This window comes from Mchenga conophoros, linkage group LG14 (genome assembly GCF_057382185.1).
Source record: "Mchenga conophoros isolate Kocher_MC1m ecotype Shallow Benthic linkage group LG14, M_conophoros_male_GT1.1, whole genome shotgun sequence".
NCBI classification, from domain to species: domain Eukaryota; kingdom Metazoa; phylum Chordata; class Actinopteri; order Cichliformes; family Cichlidae; genus Mchenga; species Mchenga conophoros.
In genome coordinates, this window is record NC_140539.1 from 8,614,965 (window position 1) to 8,640,406 (window position 25,442).

The 25,442-nt window shown below is 41.8% G+C and overlaps 1 protein-coding gene across 5 annotated transcripts in view; it reads left to right on the forward strand.

Annotated features, from left to right (window-relative positions):
• LOC146559204 (SPRY domain-containing SOCS box protein 4-like) overlaps positions 1 to 25,442 on the forward strand; it is a 56,572-nt gene that overhangs the window by 14,824 nt on the left and 16,306 nt on the right. For 2 of the 5 annotated variants that reach the window (XM_085245043.1, XM_085245045.1), the window contains exons 2-3: positions 10,569 to 10,682; positions 23,762 to 24,630. In XM_085245043.1, the coding sequence (XP_085101169.1) occupies positions 23,922 to 24,630 (709 nt within the window). In that variant the 5' untranslated portion in view covers positions 10,569 to 10,682; positions 23,762 to 23,921. Of the gene's footprint in view, positions 1 to 10,568; positions 10,683 to 14,636; positions 14,784 to 23,761; positions 24,631 to 25,442 lie in introns of those variants that run through there. The other 3 variants (XM_085245044.1, XM_085245048.1, XM_085245047.1) reach the window with 2 other exon arrangements.

Consider the following 25,442-nt stretch of genomic DNA (forward strand, 5'->3'; position numbering starts at 1 on the left):
GTTTGTAAACTACATTTGAATTGTTCCTCAGTTGCCTCAAACCGATTGTCCTGTTAATTATTAGTAGATGATAAAAGACTGAAGCAGAGTTGCACTGGCAAGGCGACAGGTGCTCAACACTCATGCACCTAGTTAAAGATGCCAGTGTAGTCAGTGGTTAAGGGTCTTGTACGAGGGCAGTGTGTTCTTTAGGAAGTGAACATTTAAAAGAACAGAAGTAGAACACAAAAGTGGTTACACCCATTTAAAAATGGCTACAGTTTAGGCCGAGGTGGTCCAAATCTGAGTTATTTAAATAAAATCGTAGGTATAGAGGTTCTCGCAGGAGTTATTAGACAGTAAGGACACATTAGCTGTAAGTTACCTGGCTAGTTGACAGCTAATAATTGCATGCCCATGATCTAATAGAGAAAAAAATATACAAATACATGTAAAAGCAGTTCCGTAATAATGGTTTTGAATGAAGATGAGAAAACTTAAAGCCAGTGGTTATCATACTCTGTGGCTAACTGTAGGTGTATTAAACAATGTAAAACAAACAAAAACACTTAATGCAGTTTTCAGGTTAATGGGTGCAGTTTCTGGGTCAGTCCATGACAAGAAGTTGGCACTTAAATGTAGGCAATTATAAGCACGAATGTAAGCACAAATGTAAGAATGGTAATAGGTCTAGACCCAAGCCTGTATCAGCCAGCATATTTTAAGCCAGCCACAGTGTCCATGCCCACTAACTTTTTTTTTTTTTTTTTTTTTTTCCCAAGTGCTATTTAATATGTTGCAGCGTGGTTCAAATTATTTTGCTGCTAAACACTTCTAATCCTTAACTTGACCTCCAATCTGAAACCATTATTGACCACAGAATGATTCATCTTCTGTGAGGCATCCAAAACCCTGAGACCTGGAAAGAACAATATCCAAGAGTCCATATGCCATCACCGAACATTGGACAGGATGTTGAAGCCGTGGTCCCTTCTGACCTCTATGTAGCTCTCCCATCGCTGTGTGTGTGTGTGTGTGTGCCTGCCTGCCTGCCTGCCTGCCTGCCTGCCTGCCTGCCTGCCTGTCTGTCTGTCTGTCTGTCTGTCACGGAGCATATTGGCACCTTGACTCCAGATTGAAAAGTGGTTTTGATGGCGTTTTCAAGAAAAGTCTTTTGTGCCTAATTTCCAGTAACACAGATTTGAAAATATAAATGTGCATCATCTTAAACCTTCAGATAGGGCGGGCTGCTCCTTCACTGGTTATGCTATGGCGATGAATGCTTGTGTGTTACTGATATCACCTTGACTTGAGTTTCCACACCAGCTCGCTGCCTGTCACTGGAGCTGTGTGGAGGCAGAGTGGGAGGAAACAGTTGGCGACGAGTGAGGGGCATTGGAAAGCGGCTACCGTGTAAGCTCTGTGAGCCGTCCTGCTGTTTGGTCAGACTACACACTGTCGGGGCCCGGATCAGTTAGATGTGCTTGCTTTTCTTGAGGGCTGACAGTTTAGAAGAGGGGCACTCTGTTGCCACCGTGCTAAATCCATCATTTTTTTCCCCTCTCCTATAAGTGCAGTTTAGCTGAAAAAGACACAACGCTAGAGTTGCCATGGTAATATCATCCTCAGTGCTGACAGTATTTTAGGTAAATGTCTGAGAAATGATCTTAAGTGTTTGCATCAATTCGTCTACAGTTAAGCAGTCACAAAGAATACATACAAAGTAAGATGTGTACTTGGGCAGGTTTTCTAATGAGCTCAGTAGCTTAGACTTCATAGGAGGGGGTATCGCTCTTTTTCACATGTAATGCTTAAGAGGGCATCTGTAATTCATGCACGTGTATAATTGGTGAAAGGCTTGAATCTGGACTCAGATGACCGTAAGTGACAACATTTACATGCACAAGCTAAGGCCTCTATAAGGAACTGCACATTTCTCAGACAGTTTTTTCTTAAATGAATAAAAGCCCTCAAATACTTATTGGAAAGAATTACTGCTCTGTTCTAGCTGTGCTCATAAGGGTTCAGGAGCCAGCATATTGAGGACTTGACAAGTGGGATAAGATGAGAGAAACCTTTTGTTAGTCCCACATGTGGGAAGTTTGTTTGTGTCACAGTAGAAAGTGAACAGTGCAAAGCTGCAGTGTGCATGACCATGGGGAGGAATGTTGTGCTAAAGCCACAGCAGTGCACCTCCCTGCCAGTCAGACATCCTCCGAGCTGCACTGATTCAGTAATACAGCTCACATTCATGACATTTAGGAGTCTGTAAAAGTTAAAATTTATCTTGAATTTTTTGGCTCCTCCCCTTTGTGAGTGTGGACGCTTCATCTCTTTGCTCTTGAATGCTTTGCTTCTTATATTGATTTTTATTGATTTTTATGCTGATTTTTTTCCCTTTTTTCTGTGTGAGCTTACCTGCGATAACTTCTGGACACTTGTAGATCATTAGGACTAGAGTGTTCTTAACAGAAAGAGCAACATTTTATGGTTACCTTGTCCTCAGCGCTCCGTGTGTCTGTGGCCTAGACACAGCTGAAGCCTGATTACAGCGTCTGGGCACCGAGCAGCCTCAATAGCCTGGAAAGGTGCTAGCCGCTAGGCTAACTAGCAACAAGATGCCTTCCCTCTCCACAGATGACTACCACAGCCTCCTGCAGAAGATTGCAGTACTGGAGACAAATTCATCGCTTAGAAGTAAACGTGGAGGTAAATGGACTGTGTGGAAATGAAACAACCTTGCCTTTGATTCAAAACAATGGCGATGAGCAAGCTAGTACACAGCTAAGGAGCACAGATAACATGACCAAGAAAGTAGACTCTGTGCATTATTATAAATCCTCAAGTGATAATCCCCCCTTAGACTGTCTTGGTGCAAAACCAAGACATAAATCATGTCTCCTGGAAGGGGGAGGACGTATCACAGGCAGGGCACAGCGAGCTGAAATCTCTGAAACCGACTGGCCTTCACTTCCTACGAGACAGAGAAGCTCTTCTACCCCTGTATACAGGAGGAAACAGGACTGGACAACCGTGAATAGGAAGGTTAACAACAAACCTCCAAAACAACTGAATGTGAAACTGCAGAACAGATTTGCTCCACTATCAAAGGACCCTGGATCTATATCGGACAACCATCCATCTAAAAGCAGCGAAATAAGGTCTGAAAATCTGTTGAAAAGTGAAAGGCCACAGGGAAAGCTAAAGGCTAGGCCTGAAACTCTGATTGTGGGTGACTCTGCCGTAAAGGATGTACAAAGGATGTGCGGTAAGAACACTAAAGTCCTCTGCTTTCCTAACGATATGGTCAACAACCTGAAGGAGAGAATTCTTCAAATTGCAGATGAATATCCAACTGTGACAAACATTGTTCTGCATACAGGGTCAAACGATGTGTCCAAACAACAGTCGGAGGTTCTGAAACGGGACTTTACTGGATTATTAAATTCTGTAAACTCTCTGAATGCAGCTGTATTCATCAGTGGACCTGTACCGCCGGTCAGAGGAGGAGACGAGAGATTCAGCAGGTTGTTTACACTGAATAAATGGCTTATATCAGCATGTGCTGACCACTCAGTGCATTTTATCGACAACTTTAATATTTTTTGGGAACGCAGCCATCTGTTCAAAGCAAATGGATTTAATTTTAACAAGTCAGGGGTGAAACTGTTCACCTCCAACTTGTTTTATTCCATACGTCATCCATCTGTGCTTGGTGCCAAGGCTGAGATAAACGAGGAGTTATCTCATAAAGAGGAACAAACAGTACTCCAAGAACAGACAAAGCCCAGCAGAAACCTTGAGGAGGAGCTCCATTTGCCCCCACCCGGGAAGAGCCTCAGAAAGGAGAGACATCCATGGCATCTGAGGAAGAGCCTCAGAAAGGAGAGACATCTAAGGCAAGAAGAGGGGTCCCTATTTGCCTCCAACTCTCTCAACAACACCAACGACCAGGACAAGGGACCACGACCTTCCCCAGTCCCCCAAACCCCTGACAGGCCATCACCCTCCTCCCCCTCCCTTTCTCCCTCCTCCCCACACCTGAAATTCACTGAGGAGATGATGGAGCGGGTCAATGCTGGGCTCAGATCTACCCCCCGTCCCAATCCCTTTTTGTCCCCCATAAACCCCCCCACCAGAGCGGCCAAAGGTTCGCCATCGAGCCCCACCCTCAACAGAGCAATCGAAGTCACATTGCCCAGCCTCGCCCCCCTTAGTTCCTCTTCATGCCCTGTCTCCGCAGTCTGATGCGTGATGTGTGAAGGGTCCGGGCTGTGAGGATTATGGCAGTGATGACTTTTCCCAGGAGAAGCTGGGACCCTGTTTACTAGAAGGTTTTAAAATTTCTGTACTTTTAGGTGACAGGAGACATGTGGCCTGGTCAAAACACAAAGAGCTGCACTCTAAAAGATCTTTAAACATAGTAAACATACCTTGTGTGCCACAGACTGCTCCCAAACACGAGGGGACAAGTAATACCTCTAAAACACTTAAGTTGGCTTTATTAAACACTAGATCTCTAGCTGGGAAAACATTTTTAATTAATGATTTAATCACTGAGCACAGCCTTGATTTTATGTTTTTAACTGAAACTTGGTTGGACCAAAGTAACAGTGGAGCTGTTCTCATCGAGACGACCCCTCCTAACTACAGTTTTATCAGTGAGGTCAGGGCGAGCAGGAGAGGAGGAGGGGTTGCTGTCTTATTTAATGAATCATTTCAATGTAAGCAGCTATCTCCTGGAAGTTTTCAGTCTTTTGAATATGTGGCTTTACAGCTGAAGGCCCCATCCAAAGTTGTGTTTCTTAATGTTTACAGGCCTCCCAAATACTGCACAGACTTTTTTAATGACCTCAGTGAACTGCTGTCTGTGATCTGTGTTGATTTTGACTGTGTAATTATTGCTGGGGATTTTAACATTCATGTGGACAACCCTCAGGACAAAGGGACTAAAGACCTGAGTAACACTCTGGGCAACTTTGGGCTGACTCAGCATGTAACAGAGGCCACACATAATAGAGGACACACTCTTGACCTACTGATCTCCAAAGGCCTGAGCATTTCAAAGGTTACTGTGTCTGATGTGGGCCTGTCTGATCATTACTGTGTTTTCTTTGAAAGTAAAATCTCAGCCCACACAAATATATCAACAACAGTGATCACAAAACGGTGTATAACTGAACACAGTAGTGCAATTTTTAACCAGGTCTTCCCATTAACACCTGACCTGTCCAGAGGGTCAGTCAATGAGCTCGTCAATAGCTTCAATGCTAACATGTTAAATGTAATGGACACTATTGCTCCCATTAAGGTGAAGGTTATCTCTGGAAGGAAAAAGTCTCCATGGAGAAACTCCACACTGGTGAAAAATGAAAAAAGAGAGTGTAGGAAAGCTGAGCGCAGATGGAGAAAAACAAACCTCCAGGTTCATTATGACATTTATAAAGAGAAACTTCACAATTATAATTTACAACTGAGGAATGCAAGGAGGTCCTACTTCTCTGACATCATCACTAAAAACAGCCATAATGCTCGGGTCTTATTTTCTACAGTTGACAGGCTAACAAACCCCCCTGTGTCAGTGGCAGCTGAACTTCATTCGACCATGGCCTGCAATGACTTTGCCAAATTCTTCACTGAAAAAATCCAAAAAATTAGACAAGCAATTGGTACATCAACAGCAGATCCAGGATATGTACTGTGTCCACCAAAAACTGTTTAAACACCATGAAACAGTTTCAACCTATTAACAGCAAAGACCAGGGGCCTGTTCTTCGTACCTCGCTAAGTAGGTTAGCTGGATTAGATTGTTGACGATTTCGCGTGATCTTGGATCGTTCGGTTCCCCGAAGCTCATCCGGGACTTGCTGTCATAGCAACAGAGCCGTAAGCGTAAACCTGCTCGGGAGCAGGTTTACTTTATGTAAACAGGATTAGATCGCGGCCACGCAGGTATGTCCGCTTCATTTATACGAAAGCAACAGCGATATTCCACCACTGTTTCACCATAAATAAATAACATCAATGTAACTAAAGATAATGCAGTACTTGATCCTTGTATTGATGTCACACAGATACATACAGGTCATTTCCTAAAAAAGGGAAATGTACTATTAATCATTCTATTACATGTATGTGATTATTACAGATGTAATTCATATTTCAGAGTAGTAATTGTAAATCACTCCGTGTAATCAAGATGGGAGACCACGGCTATAAAAGCGAAGGTGGATTTGGGAAGTCTGTCGCAGCCATGTCCTGTCCGTTTACGCGAGCCACCCATTGCGGAAGGTGCAAGATTGATAAGGAGAGTTCTCAGAATTCAGCGTATATTGCGGGACAGACAGGATCCTTTAGCTCAGCGCGACAGTGTGCTCATTGAGAGATATCGATATCCCCGTGAGGGTATTATTCACTTAACCAACTTGTTGACGAGGGGGTGCAGGACCACCACCTGTCTTTTTTTGCTCTGCCCTTTTCTTGGTTGCTGTTATAAACAAACTAACAGACTATTACAGGGTCTCTTTCCAAGAGACGAAAAGCAATATAAGTGATAAATATTACCATTCTGTAGAATATTCTTATATTCCACTTTTACTTGTTCCCATGTTCTAGTGGGTCCTGTTGTGGCTCTAATGTGAAAGGGGATATAATATAACAATATAATATAATGTAATATAATATTGGATAATATAGTGTAATATAATAAATCTATAAATAAATAATAAAGTGACTGAATAGTGGTATTGTCAAGCGCTTTGGGTGCCTTGAAAAGCGCTATATAAACCCACTCCATTATTATTTCTATTATTAAATTACTTACGAGTTTAATTTGTCAGCAACTTTCTGCCAGCCCTCTCTCCTTGCTTTTGCAGCCTTTGCAGTGTTCCCTTGCGTTTTAATTAAACTCTGAAACTCCTGAAATCCCTCAATCAAGAGTTCTTGCTCTGCTGCCGGAAAATACCGAGCGCGCCCCTTCGACATTTTCGCCGACCAATCAAAGGGTTGCCGATCAATGTTTCTACTATCGATGCGTAGCCCCTTTTACGACACTCAGTGATGTCACATTACTGCGTCCAGCTGTACTAATCGTCAACAACAGGTGTGTTCGGGGAACCGGATTAGCGAGCTCACGGTTAGCGCGATGGTTTGGTCTTGGATGTGTCATTTGATCTTGGATGTAGTGAGCGACGTACGAAGAACGGGCCCCAGGAGGACATCTTAGGTCAACTGAACTCCTCCTCCTGCTGTTTAGATGTCCTGCCAACAAGTTTTTTCAAAAAGGTCTCAAAGACTTTAGAGTCAGACCTGTTGCAGATCGTCAACTTTTCTTTATTATCAGGTGTGTTTCCAGAATCACTAAAAACTGCTGTAATCAAACCTATACTGAAAAAGGACAATCTTGACAAGACACAAATGAACAACTACAGGCCGATCTCAAATCTCCCGTTTTTAAGTAAGATCATTGAAAAAGCAGTTTCTCAACAGCTCAGTTACTTCTTAAAACAGAATAATTGCTACGATGCCTTCCAGTCAGGTTTTAGACAGAACCACAGCACTGAAACCGCTCTGACCAAAGTGTTTAATGACATATGTCTGAATACAGACAGTGGAAAAATGTCAGTCCTAGTTTTATTGGATCTCAGTGCAGCATTTGATACAGTTGACCACAACATATTACTCAAACGACTGGAGAACTGGACAGGTCTTTCAGGAACTGTACTAAACTGGTTCAAAACATACGTAGAAAACAGGAAATACTTTGTATCAATAGGTAACTTCACATCTGAGCAGACAAGTATCACATGTGGAGTTCCCCAAGGTTCCATCTTGGGACCCCTTCTGTTTAACATCTACATGCTCCCACTGGCACAGATTATAAACAACAACAAAATAAACTATCACAGCTATGCAGATGACACACAAATATATATCACAATGTCACCAGGAGACCGAGGCCCTGTACAGGCTCTTGGTAAATGCATTGAGGAAATCAATGACTGGTTGTGCCACAATTTTCTCCAGCTAAACAAAAACAAAACTGAGGTAATAGTCTTTGGCGCCAAAGAAAAACGATTACAGGTCACCAGAGAACTTCAATCTATACATCTAAAAACCACAAACCAGGCGAGAAATTTGGGTGTAGTGATGGATGCAGACCTAAACTTAGAAAAACACATTAAGACAATAACAAAGTCAGCTTACTATCACCTCAAGAATATATCAAGGATAAAAGATCTGATGTCTCAACAGGACCTGGAAAAACTAGTCCATGCATTCATCTTTAGTAGACTTGATTACTGTAACAGCATCTTTACAGGTCTACCTAAAAAATCAGTCAGACAACTACAGCTCATTCAGAACTCTGCTGCTCGAGTCCTCACTAAGACCAAAAAAGTGGACCACATCAGTCCAGCTCTGAGGTCCTTACACTGGCTGCCTGCCCGTCAGAGGATAGACTTTAAAGTTCTGATGCTGGCCTATAAAGCTCTGAATGGTTTAGGACCAAAATACATCAATGACCTCCTGACCCAGTATGAACCATCCAGATCCCTCAGGTCATCTGGATCCGGTCTTTTATCAGTTCCCAGAGTCAGAACCAGACACGGAGAAGCTGCATTCAGCTTTTATGCTCCTTATATCTGGAACAAACTCCCAGAAAGCCTCAGATCAGCTGAAACACTCAGTTTATTTAAATCCAGGTTGAAGACTCACCTGTTCTCAGCTGCATTTGAATAAAGCACCAAATCCACACTTTAAGCTTAAATTTCAAAACTTACATTTAACTACTGATTTTATCTACTGTTCTGATTTTATCTGTTTTGATTTTATATACTGTTGTTTGTTTGTTTGTTAATTAGTTAGTTAGTTTATTTGCTTGTTTTAATCAATTTTAAATCATGCTTTTTATTTGTTCTTGTTTCTAATGTCTCTGTAAAGCACTTTGAATCACCTTGTTGTTGAATTGTGCTATACAAATAAACTTGCCTTGCCTTGCCTTGAAGAAATATTTAGGAAGTTTTCATTGGACATGGCCAAGGTTGTGCTTTGTCGCAGTTTTTTGTCGATACATTTTTACTGGGCAGAGAGTGTCAGGTTTCTGCTGGCTTAGTTGACCTCAAGCATTAAATGGGGTGATTGGCAGGAGAGTGTGATGTGACTGGGATGAGAATTGGTACCACAGAAACATCGTTGTCAGCAGGAAAATGGTGCACTGACTGCTCTGATCTGCCTCGAGTGAAGGAGTTCAAGCACCTCTGGGTCTTGTTTATGAGTGGTGGAGAGTAGATGGATCAGCAGAGCACAGTGGATGTGTACTGGTCTATTGAGGCGAAGAGGGAGCCGAGTGTGTAAGCTCCTCCATTCACCCATGGCAACGAGGTGTGAGTAGTGACTGGAAAAAGATCAAGGATACAAGCAGAAATGAGCTTCTTCCAAAGGTTGTCTCGGCTCACCCTTGACGATGGGGTGAGGATGTCAACATTGTAGAGCTGCTGCTCCTCTGTATATAAAAGGATTTTCTGAGTAGGATGCGTCGAAGATGTTTTGAGCAATGAGGCACGTGCAGGACGTGCTGGGGAATTTACAACTTCTGTCCCCACTACCAAGATCTAATGTGTAAGACTGAAAATAGTCTGATTTCAGTCTGTAGAATGAGAAGTCATCCCACTTTTCTTTTGTCGAATGTCATGAACAAAATATTTTTGTGCCTTTTTGTGGACAAACCATAAGCCATTTTATACACTGATTAATAAAACTGAAATTGTGTACCTTCCCTGTCACTGTTGCCGTTTCTTCCCGGTGCCTAACAAAGGCACGGGTTCTATTTTCTTCCTCATTAAACATTTGCCATTTCGAACATCTCAGATTCTGCTTTGTTTACATCAGCGTCTAGCTTGCAGTCCTCCTCTTCAATGTCTTTGCTGGTGCATTGCTGCGTCTCTTGGCACATTCTGGCCCCTGTTGATCACTCAAATAGTGTGAAACCATTGGCAAGAATGCATATTACGTCACCCGTGTACACAGGCCCGCACATGGCATGCAAAACGCCAGAGACCCACTCATAAAGAAATGGCTCCATTGCACTGCCAGAGAACTGGTGTATCCACAGGATACTTTTAAAACACCATCCCCTTTGCTTTTTTTTTTTTTTTTTTATGTTTGAAGATGCACAGTCTTAAAATTTGATGAACATTAAGATTGCACAGGCTCTTAAATATTCATCAGACCAGAACCCCTTTCCTCTTCCTTTCTTATCTCTTTGTCACCGTCCTCTTATTTCCGATCCCTTCATGTTGGCCTGAATTTGAGCTGGACCCAAACAAACGGCCTTTCTCATGAGATCATCCAGCAGCACTTTAGTGATCCTTGAATGTATAATGCAAAACGCTGCCTGCCTGTTGCCTCTAATTGTCCTTTTGAGTGTTTAATGTTTGAGCTCATTAACATGATCTGCCATCTATTGTTTATCATATTAATAGCACCATTTCCTCGGCTACAGTAAAGGGACTGTTAATTAGTGACCACAAAGACAACATTTAGTTCTGTACATCACACTAATCCAACCTTAACCTGTTTTATCTCAACAGGAAATAACAAAGACTTCATTGTGTGACCCTCACTCCCACCACCCCACACTGTTCCCTTTTGACCTGGCAGAGATGCATTTTTGTCAAGGAGTTTGCACTCAGGTGGATTAAGAGGTTAGTTTCCAATCTCACATTCAACCCTAATCTTCCTTCATTAAAGGCTGCGTTTTGTCTATTCAAAGCAAGTCAAAGCCGTGCATTGTGTTTATTATTGGCAGCTAGGGGAAAAAGTCTTTCCTGTCAGCAAAGACTGAATACACGGTGACTCCATCGGCACAGGGAGCCTTTGTCATTATCAAACAAAGGCATATCACTTGCTAGAAAGCGGCTGATTGTTGCTGACATGAAGACATATTTCAGTGATCTTCGTCCCAAACCAGAGCCCAGCGGTGGAAACCTAATCAGCCTGGTTTGGACTTACCTGTAGGAACTGGAAAACTGAGCTGCGGTGGCTGCTGATAAATTTTTCAACAGCTCCTAACCCAAAAGCAGCTGATATGCACTACCGTCTCAGAATTTTGGTTAGGGTTACATTCTGTGGAAGGCTACGTCACCGGCTCAATTGTTGAGCACACTTGAGTGTGATGGAGGCGCACCGTATGAAGTTACAGAGGATTAGATTACTTGAAAGGTGTATCACAGATCTGGCCTGTCTTTACAATATTTATATTAATTCTCTGAAGTACATCACACTTGCAAGGAAGTTACTGTCTAGATCAAGGAATAGTTAAGGTGGTTGGGAGATTTAGACTTGGTCATGACACTGAAACCAAAGGTTTGCGTTAACATATATTGCAGATTCCATTGGCCGATTTACAGAATCAAAATTCAGATTGTAGATTGTAGCAGTATTGAAATACTGTGTATATAAAACATTTATGCAGAGATGATGGAAACGGGCACATCTAAAGTGCTGATACTGGTTGAGATTGGGCAAAACTGAAATAAAGATGTGGTAACAACGTGACTATTCTAAAAGCACATTCAAGCCAAAGCTTAGTTACTTTTTACTGGGAGTTGGCACCACTTGTGGAATGAGGTGATCCACTTTAAAAGAAGAAGAAACCCCTGTTGTTGTTGTTGTGTTTTTTTTTTTTTTTTTTTTTTTTTGTTTTTTTTTGTGTGGTTTTAATCATGACCGTTTAGATGGCTCCTTGGGAAAAACAGATGTAAAATTACTTTTATCATCCTTTAGTTTTTGTATTATTCATCAAATATATATTTTAGGTTTATTTCAGAAACTACTGTCTGTGTTGCTATTCAGCTCCTGAATGACTCTCCACTACAACTGCAATTTCCTCATCAGGACACAGTATTTTAAAGTGAACTTGGTGACTTGAACTACCCTGTCATTCTCCCTCTTTTATACATTAATTGACTGGGGTACTTACAGTAGATCCCTTTATCAAGCCAGCCAGAATAGTCCCAGACCTTGTTTGGTGTAGTTGATGTCGAGTGTTAAATAATAGCCAGTAATTTCTCTGGCTTTATTTTGCGCAACTTGTAATGTGTGCACAACCTATTTCCGAGCCGTGTTAAAAGGGCAGTCTGCATGAGCAGGGTTTACGCATGTATGAAAGCATGAGAGTGATGCTGCCAGATTTCCAGTCTGATTCCACAGATATGTGCAGTTCTGTGTTTTGCTTATTAAAGTGTTAAATAGTCAGTATCCAATGAGATCTGAACTTAAAACATCAAGATGACCATAATATTGTGTGTGTGTGTGTGTGTGTGTGTGTGTGTGTGTGTGTGTGTGTACACAAAGACCTAGTTTCTCAAAGAGGGTTTGCTTTGGCTCCTGCTTCCAACACGTGGTTGCCATCAGATTCTTTTCCTGAGTAAACAGACACCGGGAGACAGCAAACTGATAGTTGTCTTCGGCTGGTGGCTGCACCGCTGTGTGATGGGCAGGAAAACATTTGGACAAATGGGCCTATTATTGACCACTCCACTATCTTGGCCAACAGGAAGCTTTGATCTGTATCTTATAAAGTCCTCCATCTCTTCCTTTGAGGAAGAAAGGCAATAGATTTGGGGAAAATTTGTAATGCTGATTTTGGATCCGTAAACACCAGTGTTCTTTTGTTTTGCTTACCCACTTCACCCTTGCTCATTTATTTCCACTTATTCATTAACCTCACTTGTCTTATTTCAGTTTCACTGCAGTTTCCCCCAATCCGTGTGTCTGCCCCTGTCAGTTCATTATGTTTGTAATTGATTGATGTGTTCACTCCTTCCATAATAATTTGCACCCTTAAATCAAAATGGGATGTTGACAGAGTTGTGGCCCACCCTCATGGTGTCTACATGAACCATCAACCTCTTGCTGCACTCTTATGCATATAAAAGGACGTGCTATAACAAGGTAGTTCCACGGCAAGCACTGGCAGCCTTAAGTGTGGATGTTGTTGAATATGTTATGAATGTGGTGAGTGTGCAATTTTTTTTTTTTTTTTTAATTTTTTTTTTCTTCCTTGTGGTATTGTGTTAATGTATGCAGAATTCAGCAGAAGACTAAAAGCAGGCAGTGAGGAATGCCTGTTTGGAAGGGGGGGGATAAGTGAGAGGAGGGCTTTCTTGTCTCTCAGGGGAGAAAGATGAGAGGAAGAGAGGCATGGTGAAGAGGTAGAGAGCGGGGGATGGTGTCAGAACCTAGCAGACGAGAGAAGATGAGGAAAGACATGGTAAATATCTAAACACCGCATTGAAGTGTAGGTTTGACTTATAGGCTTGAGCTCTTATAAAACCACATCATAAAAGGCTGGGAAAAACTGTTTGTGCTGACTTTAAGGGCAGGTGTTATACTGATTTCCAGTCGCATATTTAAATTTTTGAACTCTGCAAGTGAATGGTCATTATTTATCTACTGGGAACCGTCGCTTCATCTACGGTCTGAATTGTTTCTGCTACCTTTAAGCCAACTTTCTTCTGATTGGCTTCAGCTCAAAAAACAGAAGGTTTGAATAGCAGGTGGGTGGCGCTTCTGCACTCGGTTACAGGTATCTGCTCTCATAGATACAAAGAAGTTTGGTAAAAACATTTAAAACACTTTCAACCTCACCTGACAGTCAGCACATGCCTCCAGTAGTTTCTATTTGATGATTTCTTCAGTACTTGTCGCAACATGACCCTGAAATCTGTATTTTTTATGTAGTGACGGGACGACTGACTGTTCTCATCATGATGAATAGCAAATGTCAGAGATGCGTAAGCCCCAGGTTCTAAAGTAAATGCTAGTATTGGCATTCGGTATTGTGCAATAGTGTTAGTGGGATGTATAAAGACTGTACATACAAGTGTGAATGTACTATGAATCTAACTGAGGCAAGGTTTGTTTACTTTCAGCTTGGACCAAGTGACAATACATGGTTACGTTGTAAAATATAGCGAATTTTAAAAATAAAAAATTTAAAAAAGACTCCACATGGAGGAGACAATCGTTGAAATGTGAGTTTGTTGAGATTTCAGCAATCACTTTCTCTGAGCTTTCACACAGTCTGCTTGATGTTAGTAGTTGCTGTTGTTGTTGTCAGTTGAATCGAACTCACTGCTGGATTCCTGGAAGTCACTCCTTGGCACTTGATCTAGTAGACGCTGCAGTGTGTATGTTATGTCTCGAAATGTTATCTAGTGTGTACAAGTTTTTATAGTCTAACATTCACAACTTTATTGTCTAGACACGAGTGCAATATTTCAATAAAATGTCTAAACAAAAGCTGGGCAGCAAAGCTGAATTCAGTGGAAATGAACTGGTAATCAGCAAATGCAGGATCACGGTGTGTATGTGCACGCCCACATTTCTTTCCGCCATCCTTTCTTCTACTTGGGGGGGGGGGGGGGTTCTTTCAAACTGCTCAGGAAAGACGTTGAGCGTGCTCCACACTAAGCCCCACACTTCCCCTTCCCTCTCTCTGTCTTCCCTCCTCCCTCAAGCAGCTGTTTTCCTGTCTTGGCCTGGGAACTGGAGCCAAGCTGTTTTTTTCCCTATCCTTGCCTCACAAGCAGGAACTCGCAGACTTACCGAAATACACACACATACTCTTCTTGTCCGTCTCTGCCCTGTCCCACACTCGTCTGGCTGTTGACTGTGTGCTGACCTCATTTTGGACTAGAGACTGAGGAGCAGCTATTCCCACTCTTCTGCTTGGCTGCTGTGATTGCGTGTTCACATTGCAGTGTGAGAGCCGCCTGACTGTTGGTAGAAATACTTTCATGGTAAGACGTCTCTTCCTGTAATCACAGGCTACTTCTGTCTTTTGACCTCTTATTTGTGCCTCCTTCAGTCTCTGACTCAAGTGACTCTCTGTTGGTAAGGCTGCTGTGTGGCTCATCCAGTACTGTTTCTAAAAGTCTTCTTGACTGTGCTGCATTGATTTCAGGCTGTCAGCATTTTGCAAAAGTTTCAGTCAATGAAATAAAACGGTGAAGTTCTAGCATGACTTAAACTCACTTTTTTTTTGGTTTGTCCGTATAAAAAATAAAGCGGTCATATTCCCTTTTTTTTTCATTGACTGACACAAGGAGGTGTAGCTAGGCCTCATCGCTGATAATTCAAGTCACTAAAGTGGACACTGCGACTGTTATACTAAACAATATTATAACCTATTGTTATAATATTGTGTTATTGTTTTCTATTGGAGCATTTTTTAAGCCTCCACGGAGTTGGTGCTTCAGTTTTAGTTTCCGAGAGTGTTATTTGGCACAAATTAGCATTTATCTTTGTGTGTTCATGAATGACTTCACCTGAAAATACCCCCTGTATTGTGAAGCCTCAGTGCTGATGCTATGACTGGTTCTATATTGGTATTTGAAGCCACAAGGAACTGTTTTGGATGAGAGGCTGCCCAGAACTGTTTGAATGATCCTTACATCACAGCAAGCCAAGATCATTGTCTGTTAAGTGGGATCTAGCAGGCGGTAATTTGCCACTAACACTTTGGCAGAGGATTGAGTAAAGGAATGTTAAACCAAGATAATAACTGAATACATTTGTAACAACAGGACTGAGGTTTGTTAAGAATGTAAGTTTTAAAAGAAAATGTAAAATATTTAAGCTGTCCCATGCTTAGATTAATCATTCTCATAAGGACTGGGTGGCTGTGCTTAACTCTGTCAGTTACACTTTTATCCAAATGTTATTTGTACAACAGTAGCAATACTTGTCGAGTACCAGTGAACCAAATATTGAAAATATTTAAATACAGGGCACTGTCTGATGCTCTTGCCATGCCATCTGTCATGTCCTATTGTAACCAAACACATTGTTTGAATTCATTTCAAACATTAGAAGAAACTCTCAGACTGTGTGTGCCTTTTTTTTTTTTTTTTTTTGGTCTAGCCCCCGACATGCCGTCTTGCGTCATCTACCTGTATCACAGCAACAAACGAGCACCAGCATTTCATGGTCCAAAAATCCTCGAGAGGAGGCGATTGTAAAGAATGTTTCATGTTGAGGCCATGTGGGTAAGGGGGGGTAGGTGTGGTTATGTGTGGGTGGCTTATTTAGTCTTCAGCAATAGTCTTAAAAGGACATTCAAAGCTCTTCTTTGGATGTTGGCTGCTTTTTGTTCCGTTTTATCTCACTGATGCCACACTGCTCTATTTATGCTGCAGTCTGGGCTCTGAGGAGGCCAATCCATGACTGATGGTGTTCCACTGTGTCCTTTCCCTATCACTGCATTGGGAATGTGTTTGGGATGATTGTCATGGTGAAAAATAAAGCCATATCAATCAAATACTTTCCAGACAGTGTTGCACAGTGGATGAGAATCTGACGATACTTGTCTGTGTTCATAATTCCATCAATTTTGACTCGACCCCAACACCAGTGGCTAAAATGCAGTCTCAAGCCTTGATGGAGACTAAACTGTGTTTTACAGATGGCTCGTACCGCTCTCCTGACCACCTCTCTACATGCTGTTGATGATTTGAACCACAAATTTCAAATTTGATTAATCACTCCATTGGAACTGTTGCTACCTCAACCTTTTCTCCCTGTTTTCCGTCCTTAAGGAAAGGAAAATCTGAACAGCCACTCTTCCACTGAGGCCGTTTTTGATGAGGCTTCAGTGAACAGTAAACAGATCAACTGAATAACATGTATCTCTCAGTTCTTGTGTCAGGTCTTTCGATGGGTTATACTATACTATAAACACAGCAGTTTAAACCCCCCAAATTTGATTGTGTTCATCTGGACATAGCGTTTTCAGTGGGAGAAGCAGTTAACTCGTCTCATGAACTTCTGCCTGTGATTTCTAGTTGTTAATTTGAAATATAACATCGGTTTTAAAGTTATAGATATCAGTGATTCTTTCAGAATGGTTCTAAATTCTAAAATTCGAGGCGTTTCGAGTTCCAGAAACATTTTCCAAGTCAAGCTTTTCAGTAAGAGTTAGCATCAGCAAACTGTCCTTTTCCTTATGTGTTCATCCATATGACAGATACTGTGATGACAGACACAAATCATTGTCCAAGTGAGAGGGAGACTGTTCATGTGTGTTTAGACCCTTGTCATGATTGCCCACAGTTCATGTTCTAAAGCCAGTGTGCAGATAACTGCGTTGGTGGATTTGCGTTTTTCAACTTCAAAGTCCCTGCAATACTACAGTGCATTAATGTGCCCTTAAGCGCATATGCATGAGTCTGTGTCTGTGCATTGGGTGGGGGTTGCTTGCGTTAATACTAGCTTGTGTATCTTTGATATGCTAACAGTGGTTGTCACGCTATCAGCGCCCTTCTCCATGCCACTGCCTCGCTTGCGTGAGATAAGAAGTTTGTGCCATGGTTTACAGTCCAGCTACATTTTAAGTAATTCTAGCTCATTCTCACATCCAGTCTTCTGTGTGCTCAGAGCTGATGAAAATCACTGAGGTGGTGTTGAGGGTTGTTTTTTGCTGCTGAAGAATGATTCCACTAAACTAAACACTCTTAATCTGAAGAAGTTCAGGAAAGGACACTACATCTCCTTCCTTCATACTCACACTTTCTCTTATCGGGCCTCTCACATTACTCACCTGCTCCATTGGTGCTTCTCATCAGTTCTCTTGTCTCTTCTTTCCATCACGTTCCAACTCTTTTTCCCACCGCGGTGCTCTTCACTAACCCTCTTCACATCCAGCTTTTTCCTCACCCTTTAACTTTTTTGATAGTTTGCTTCTGCCTTGTCCTCTTCGTCTTTGATGTACAGTGAAAGGCACAGGCTGTTTTTTAGGTTTGTTTGAGCCGTACCCATTTTATTTATTTATTATTATTTTTTTTTCCTGGATCAAGAGCTGAAACACTTTTAAACAAAATTATATTTGACATAGTTCTCAAAATTATCACGGCATTAGACATAGTCTTATTTTTGCTTCTCCATCAGAATAATTTTTCTTTCATTCAGTGTGCTCGATTGCACTATATTGGTGTTAGTCAATGTGGATTGCCCGTGTGTGGGGCTGACAGCACGAGTATTTACTTGTACTCAGGTCTTTTTAAAACTGCTCATACTTTTACTGCAGATTTCTCATTGTGTAAAACAAAGTATTCATGTTTGCATTCGTTGGTCATTTCTGCCACCATGTTGTTGTTGTTGTTGTTGTTTTTTAAATATATATGTTGGTTGGTACGTTGGTTTTATGTTACAGTAACAAAAGCTGCTTTTTTGGACACTGGAAAAACTTTCTTTCACTACAGTTGAGCTCACGGTCTCAGTACTGTGGGTGAAATGCTTGAACTTACAAAGAGTGTGACAGAGTTGTGGATAATATGAAGGATCAAAGCAAAACATTTGAATTGAGGATGGTGTTTTTTTTTATTATTATTATTTATTTATTTTTTACAGTAGTTGAGTTACTTGATGAATCGTTGCAGCCCCGTATTAAATAGACTCCTCATTTGTCTGGAACTGGTTCCATGTGGCATATTTGGTAGTTGCAAGCAATGTTCCCTCTAAGCTGCGCACGTGTGCAATTGTGCACTGCTGGCACAGTCTCTGCGCACAGAAAATCTGCATTGCGCACAAAAAAAAAAATCTAACCTGAATTGAAATTAAAATTAATACTTTAACAATTCTGTTTTGCAGTGTTAGTCAGTGACTGGCTGCTCCCGTATGGGATTAGAACGATCCCACCTTATCCCATAGTCCAGCCAATAATGCGATTCACATTCGTATACGCAGCCAATCAACGTCGTTGACAGGCTATGACAGCGTCCTTATGTGCCGACACCGGTGTTTTAGCTAGCAAAGCGGCTGATGTGGAGTGAAACCACGATAATGATAACATGTACAACCATTGGAGATATGAACAGGACAGACGGAACAATTGACGGAAAAAGTGTGAACTTTATACCAGTTTTTAAATTGCGTTGATAGGCCACGTAAAACCAGAGTTGTCATTAAAACAATATGCAATGTTTGGTTTCCTTCCTGAACACAGTCGTTGTTTATATTTACTGCGGGAAGAAACGGTAAAAACGGCGTTTTATAAGAAAAAAGGCTCGAAAGCACTCTCCGCCTGGGAGCAAGAACAAAACCAAAAACACCCCCACCCTTTCCTATTGGTCGAAAAAAGTACCATGTCGACCAATCAAAAAATGACATGGCAACGTGGCATTTAGTTGTTTAGAAACGGGGGGAAGTTTTAGGAGTGACGGCGGTGTTTTGAGATGTGAGAGATTTGAGACGTTTAGCACAAATCTTATGTAGTTGGTGTGTAGTGTAGTCAATAGATTTGTTGTGTGTGTGTGTGTGTGTGTGTGTCAGAACAATGAGGCGACTGCTGAATATTACAGGAGTGATACATCTCCTGTTGTCAGGCCTGCAGGTATCAGGCTGTTGTTCTCCTTTATCTCATAGTGGACAGATTATTTTTTGGAGTGGCACAAATAATTTGTGTGACATCAAATTTGATGCAGAACAGCTGATTGTTCTGTAAATAGTTTGAAATGTTTATTTAAAAAACGCCTTTGCTGCATTAAAAAAAAAAAAAATAGCTGCAAAAAACATTGTTTGCCAAACTGAGTTACTTTTTTTGAGGAGTAACTATATAATTATTTACCCAACATTGGTCATTACATACTATATTTTGCAGACAGTTACAGGACTCTCTCACAGACCAGACTCATAATACAAGTCAGAGCTTTATAAAAAAGAAAAAGAAAGTTGGTTTTGAAATTGGAGTTCAAGTTATTTTTACTTCCAATAGTGTTAACATAGTACACAGGCCAATGGCTAGATTTTTACATTTTCATTGTAAATGGGCTAAAGCAGTTTAAAAGTAGTCTAACATAAATGTAAATGCTGTAATTTGATTATTTTAATAAACCATGTAACTTGGTTGGATTCGATGCCGGCGTGACCACAGTGCACACGTCTGATGTCGCTCACAGTGGTCCATGGGATCGCTCAGGGAGTTTGTGTGTTCGCTCAGACACGTGAAAAATTAGAGGGAACATTGGTTGCAAGTAATTAATATGGAAATGGGGAGCTTGTCTCTCTTCATGGATGTAGTCATAATGGAGGTTCTGCAAATGAAACTGTCATTAAATGTGCATGTGGAGAGTGTTGTCGGAGCGGCTGCTTATTCATCACTGTGACATTTTTCTTGGATCTCATGTCTCCTTTTACTTCTGCAATTCATGTTTACTTTGTGATATTTAGACACTAACATGAAACGAGCGAAAAATTTGAGAATTTTCCTTTTTTTTTTTCCTGGGATCTGATGTATAGCTTGGCAATTTGATTTTCCATCATTTCATCATTATGCCTTTGTTATCAGTTGTAAGTCACTCCTTTCCTATACTGGCATGCTTTTGTGCTTCCCTAACAGCCCAAACTTACATGGTTTATTTCAGAATGAAGGAGGAAAGAGCTTTTGGTCTACAAGATATATATATTTAAATGAATATGGTCCAAATCAGCTCACAATTAATCTCTTCCTGAAAGGGACACTAAACAACCCCAACCTCCTACCAATACATAAAAGTAAGCATTTTCATTGTTTGGATCTCAAAATGAAAGGTTTTAATTTATCAGTACTACTGTTTCACTCAATTTCAACAGATAACATTCTTCTGTTTTACTACAGAGATTAGAACACACATTGACAAATTGGAATCTAAATACCAAATGTAAATGAAGAGTATTCCTAACACACAAGTTAATTTTGGAGTTCCACAGGGTTTAGTGTTAGGACAAATGCCTTTTATAGTGTAAGTCCTTTCCTTAATCGGTGGTCTTAGAAAACACTGCATACGCTTTCATTGCTATCCACAAATCCAGATGATACAAATCAACTAGTCAAACTACAGGCATGGATGACCTCCGATTTCCTGCTTCTAAGCTGAGGTTTTTGTACTCGGCTGTTTTTGTTTTGTTTTTTAAACCAGATATTTACTTGAGATGGCATTACTCTGGTCTCCAGTGATGCTGTGAGGAATCTTTAAGTCATTGTTGACTAGGATATGTCTTTCAGGTTCGAGCCCCGGCTTGGACAGTCTCAGTTGTTGTGTCCTTGGGCAAGACACTTCACCAGTTGCCTACTGGTGGTGGTCAGAGGACCCGGTGGTGCCAGTGTTTGGCAGCCTCGCCTCTGTCAGTGCTCCCCAGGGCATCTGTGGCTACAATGTAGCTTGCCATCGTGTGTGTGTGTGTGTGTGTGTGTGTGTGTGTGTGTGTCTCTGAATGTAGTGTAAAGCGCTTTTGGGGTCCTTGGGGACTAAGTAAAGCGCTATACAAATACAGGCCATTTACTACTTCAGTGGCTCCCTGTTAAATTCATAATTCCTCTCGTGACATGCAATATTTTAAATAATGAGGCCCCATCATATTGTAAAGACTTTACTTTTCCTTATCCTAACAAAGTACTTCCTGGTGTATTTAAAAGTCGAGTGGGAGGCAGAGCCTTCAGTTTTCAGGCTTCTGAAAGCTTTCTGTGGAACCAGCTCCCAGTTTGGATTCAGGAGACAGACATACTCTACTTTTAAGATCAGGCTTAAAACTGAGAATAGGGAAAAAATGAGACTGAGTTGTTCAAAATCAAAAGATTAGCAAATTAGTTTCATTTGTTGACTATTACTTTGAAAGGATTTAAGCTGTTTGCGTGGGTTTTCTCCGGGTACTCCGGCTTCCTCCCACTGTCCAAAGACATGCACTTAGTGGGGATAGGTTAATTGGTTAATCCAAATTGCCCATAGGTGTGAATGTGCGAGTGGATGTGAGTGCGAATGGTTGTCTGTCTCTGTGTGTTGGCCCTGCGACAGACTGGCGACCTGTCCAGGGTGTACCCCGCCTCTCGCCCTATGACAGCTGGGATAGGCTCCAGCGCCCCCCGCGACCCTGAACAGGATAAGCGGACGCGAATGAATGAATGGATGGATGGATGGATGGATTTAAGCTGCATTTAACTGTGTTAAAAGTTTCATGATCTCTTCATCTGTTTTACTCACATCTATGACTGTCTCCCTTGGTGGGTCACTACTAGTTATTATTCTGTACTTTCCCTGGAAGAACCCTGCAGAGTTGTTTCCTCAGAAACTCTAGGGGAGTGTGAAAAACACTGTGGAGGGATTGCGCACGGAGTAATGCCAGTGCAAAATATTTAGAACAGCTAAGTCATTCGAGGGAAACTCTGCACCTGTGTTTAGAAGTAGCTTCAGGCTTTCAGTTTGCTTGCTGGGAAAGCTCAGCATGCTACGTTCTCTTACAGGCTTATAAAATATGAATTGCGTCACAATTGTGTGCTTTGTGAAGGAGGAATTGGCTAAAAGCAAATGCATCCTGCGTGATTTCACAGGAAGTCAGCAGCAAATTTAAGCAATTCGGCTCTCCTTCTCTGTTAAAGCTGAGTTCTTAAATGATTCTTCACAGATTGTTTGATCAAAAATGTTGTAGGTGCTTTTGAGTGTGTCATGTGTTTTACTTTCTAAAGTTATTTTTTTCCCTCCCCAAATATGTAGTAGATGGGTCAGTCCATGAACCAGATGTCGTCTTCTCAGCTTTTTGGATAATAGTGTAAAGGCAGACAAGTCACATGTTTAGACTGCTGCAAACTCGGTACATGGTGTACAAATGACTGCCAAGGTATCAAGTGGCAAATAAACAGTTCCACATGGTGTAACTTAAATGTCACTCAAATGTCAAATCACTTTCATTACCAAAGTAACTTTTGATATTGAGGTTTTGCAGACATGGGCCGCTATGACGCTAACTTGTATCCCACTATGGATGTGTGACAACTTAAGATCCAGAGAATAAGGCCCCAGGTTTACAGAGAGGATGGTGGCCATCTGCCAACCACTAGTCATGAGGGGGGAAAAAAATCAGTTGTGTGTGGCAGAAGGGTGATGGCAGAAAATAAGGCCTCGGTCATGCAGGCCAAGACACCACTCAGTGACCCCTGGTTAACCACCTGTCACTTGGGGAAAAATGTGTATACCTCCAGCAGCCTCCTTGTGCATGTATGCTTTGGTTGCCAGTGTATTGTGGTTGTAGTTTAAATGTAAGTGACCGACTACTAACAGTCTACTAGCACTGTTGAGTTGTAGTGAAACTGAAGTGACAAAAATTGGAAATAGATGCAACCGTCAAAGTAAAAGCTGTGTATCAGAGCTGCAGCTTACCTTTAGGGTGAACCTTACCAATTTTACTGTTTGCACTTTTTAATGTTTTACCTCTGCCCAACTAATAGACAGTGACTGTTTGCAGGTCAACATAATATACTATAGACAGTGACTGTTTGCAGGTCAACATAATATACTATAGCCAGCCCTGGCAGTCTGCTAGCAAACAAAGCAATCACTAGGATGTTTTCGGTGCAGCACTTTGCCAGTAATGTCAGCAGCACTTTGCCTTGCAGCCTTGATGACCAGCACATGACCTTTTTTTTTTTTTTTTTTTTTTTTAATTAATTTTTTTATACATGGTTGAAGTTCTGGTTTGGCTCGCGTACAAGCACAGAATCTGCATAAGAGAACAAGCACTGGCAGCTACAGTCCATAGCAGTGCAGCTGGTTTCTGACTGGGATGAGGAACTCTCTTTAAAGGCAGCTGAATGAAGTACCTGACAGTGGATGAACTAACTGGCTGCACCAATCAGATGTACACTGTTAAAGTAGCTTTATACAAAATAGTCCAAGAATAAAAATAAGGAGCTGAAAATGAATGTGTCATGGGTAACTCTTTTAAATTAATTTTGTGTTTTCTTACATTTCAGGAGTGTTGTTTCCCCTGGTTGAAGACGGTACTTTCCAACCAGACTCTGCATTACCATTGCGCCCATGAGGTAACGTCAGGACTTACCGGCCCCTCATTATCACCCTTGGTCCAGCCATTTCCCTCCCCTCTGACCCTTCCTTCCTTGCACCTTCCCAACCATGGGCCAAAAGATCTCTGGAACCATTAAGTCAGTCGACGTACGTGGAGAGCCATCATACAGGCCTGTTCGACGTGAACTGCGGGGCCCAGATTTCTGTCGGCCACCTAGGCTGGACTTGCTGCTGGACATGCCCCCTGCAAGCCCAGAGACTCAGCTTCAGCACGCCTGGAACCCTGACGACCGATCACTCAATGTCTTTGTTAAGGAGGATGACAAGCTGACGTTCCACAGACACCCTGTAGCACAAAGCACAGACTGTATCCGAGGTAAGGTGGGATATACAAGGGGCCTCCATGTATGGAGGATTCACTGGCCAGCCAGACAGAGAGGCACCCACGCTGTTGTGGGAGTGGCCTCTGCTGAAGCGCCTCTACACTCGGTGGGCTACACAGCCTTGGTGGGCTCAGACTCTGAGTCCTGGGGCTGGGACTTGGGTCGGAACAGACTCTACCATGATGGGAAGAACCGGCCTGTTTCCACATCAGCACCCACATATCCCTCTTTCCTGGAGCCAGATGAATCGTTTGTGCTTCCGGACTGTCTGACAGTGATACTAGACATGGATGAAGGCACGCTGAGCTTCATGGTAGATGGACAGTACTTAGGAGTGGCTTTCAGGGGGCTGAAGGGCAAGAGACTCTATCCTATCGTCAGCGCTGTGTGGGGGCACTGTGAAGTGTCGATTCGTTACGTTAACGGACTAGATCGTAAGTACAACACTGTGTTTTCTGCACTTTAATCTTTGAAATTATTTTTCTGACACAAAAGGTTCTGTTCAGTAGGGCTGGGCCATATCATACCGTTCACGGTAATACCGGTATAATGTTGGGCAACGATAAGAAAATGCCATAGAATATGGGTAAAACGCACATGCACAGTGCCTTTGTTTTCATATGCACATGGCGGAAAAAACATGGCAGAGACAGAGAATGAAAAAGGCGAAAGCGGATCGTTGAATGAAACCGATGAACCAGAATTGGTTTGTAAAAATGCTGCAACTTCAGTGATGTGGAACTGGTTTAGCTTTCGTCCGTCAGATACACAACAAAGCACTATTTTTGGTAGAGCATGCTAGCGGGCCGTCGTTATTACCTTGGTTTTTGGAAAATGCGGAACACTTAAAATCAATCCTTTGATTTTTCTGAAAGTCGACAGTGCCCCTTATAATCCCGTGTGCCTTATGTATGAATTCTGGTTGTGTTTACTGACCTCAAAACGATTTTATGTGGTACACGGCGCTGGAAAATCTGTCAAATGTTTTAGTACGACTTTGCTAAGCTACGAAGCCGCACCGCTTGATGGATTGTTGGAGCATTACGGCTACCGTAGTCAGGAGCCTCACGGAGTGATACATACTGTGCTTCAACATAATATTACCGTATTTTGTGTGTGTGTGTGTGTGTGTGTGTGTGTATATAACCTCTTAAGTTTTGTGGATATTATACATGGTTATGCTGAGGATATGTCGACCAATTTCTAATGGAAATGCTTTTTGGTTAAACTGTCAGCGAGGAATTTG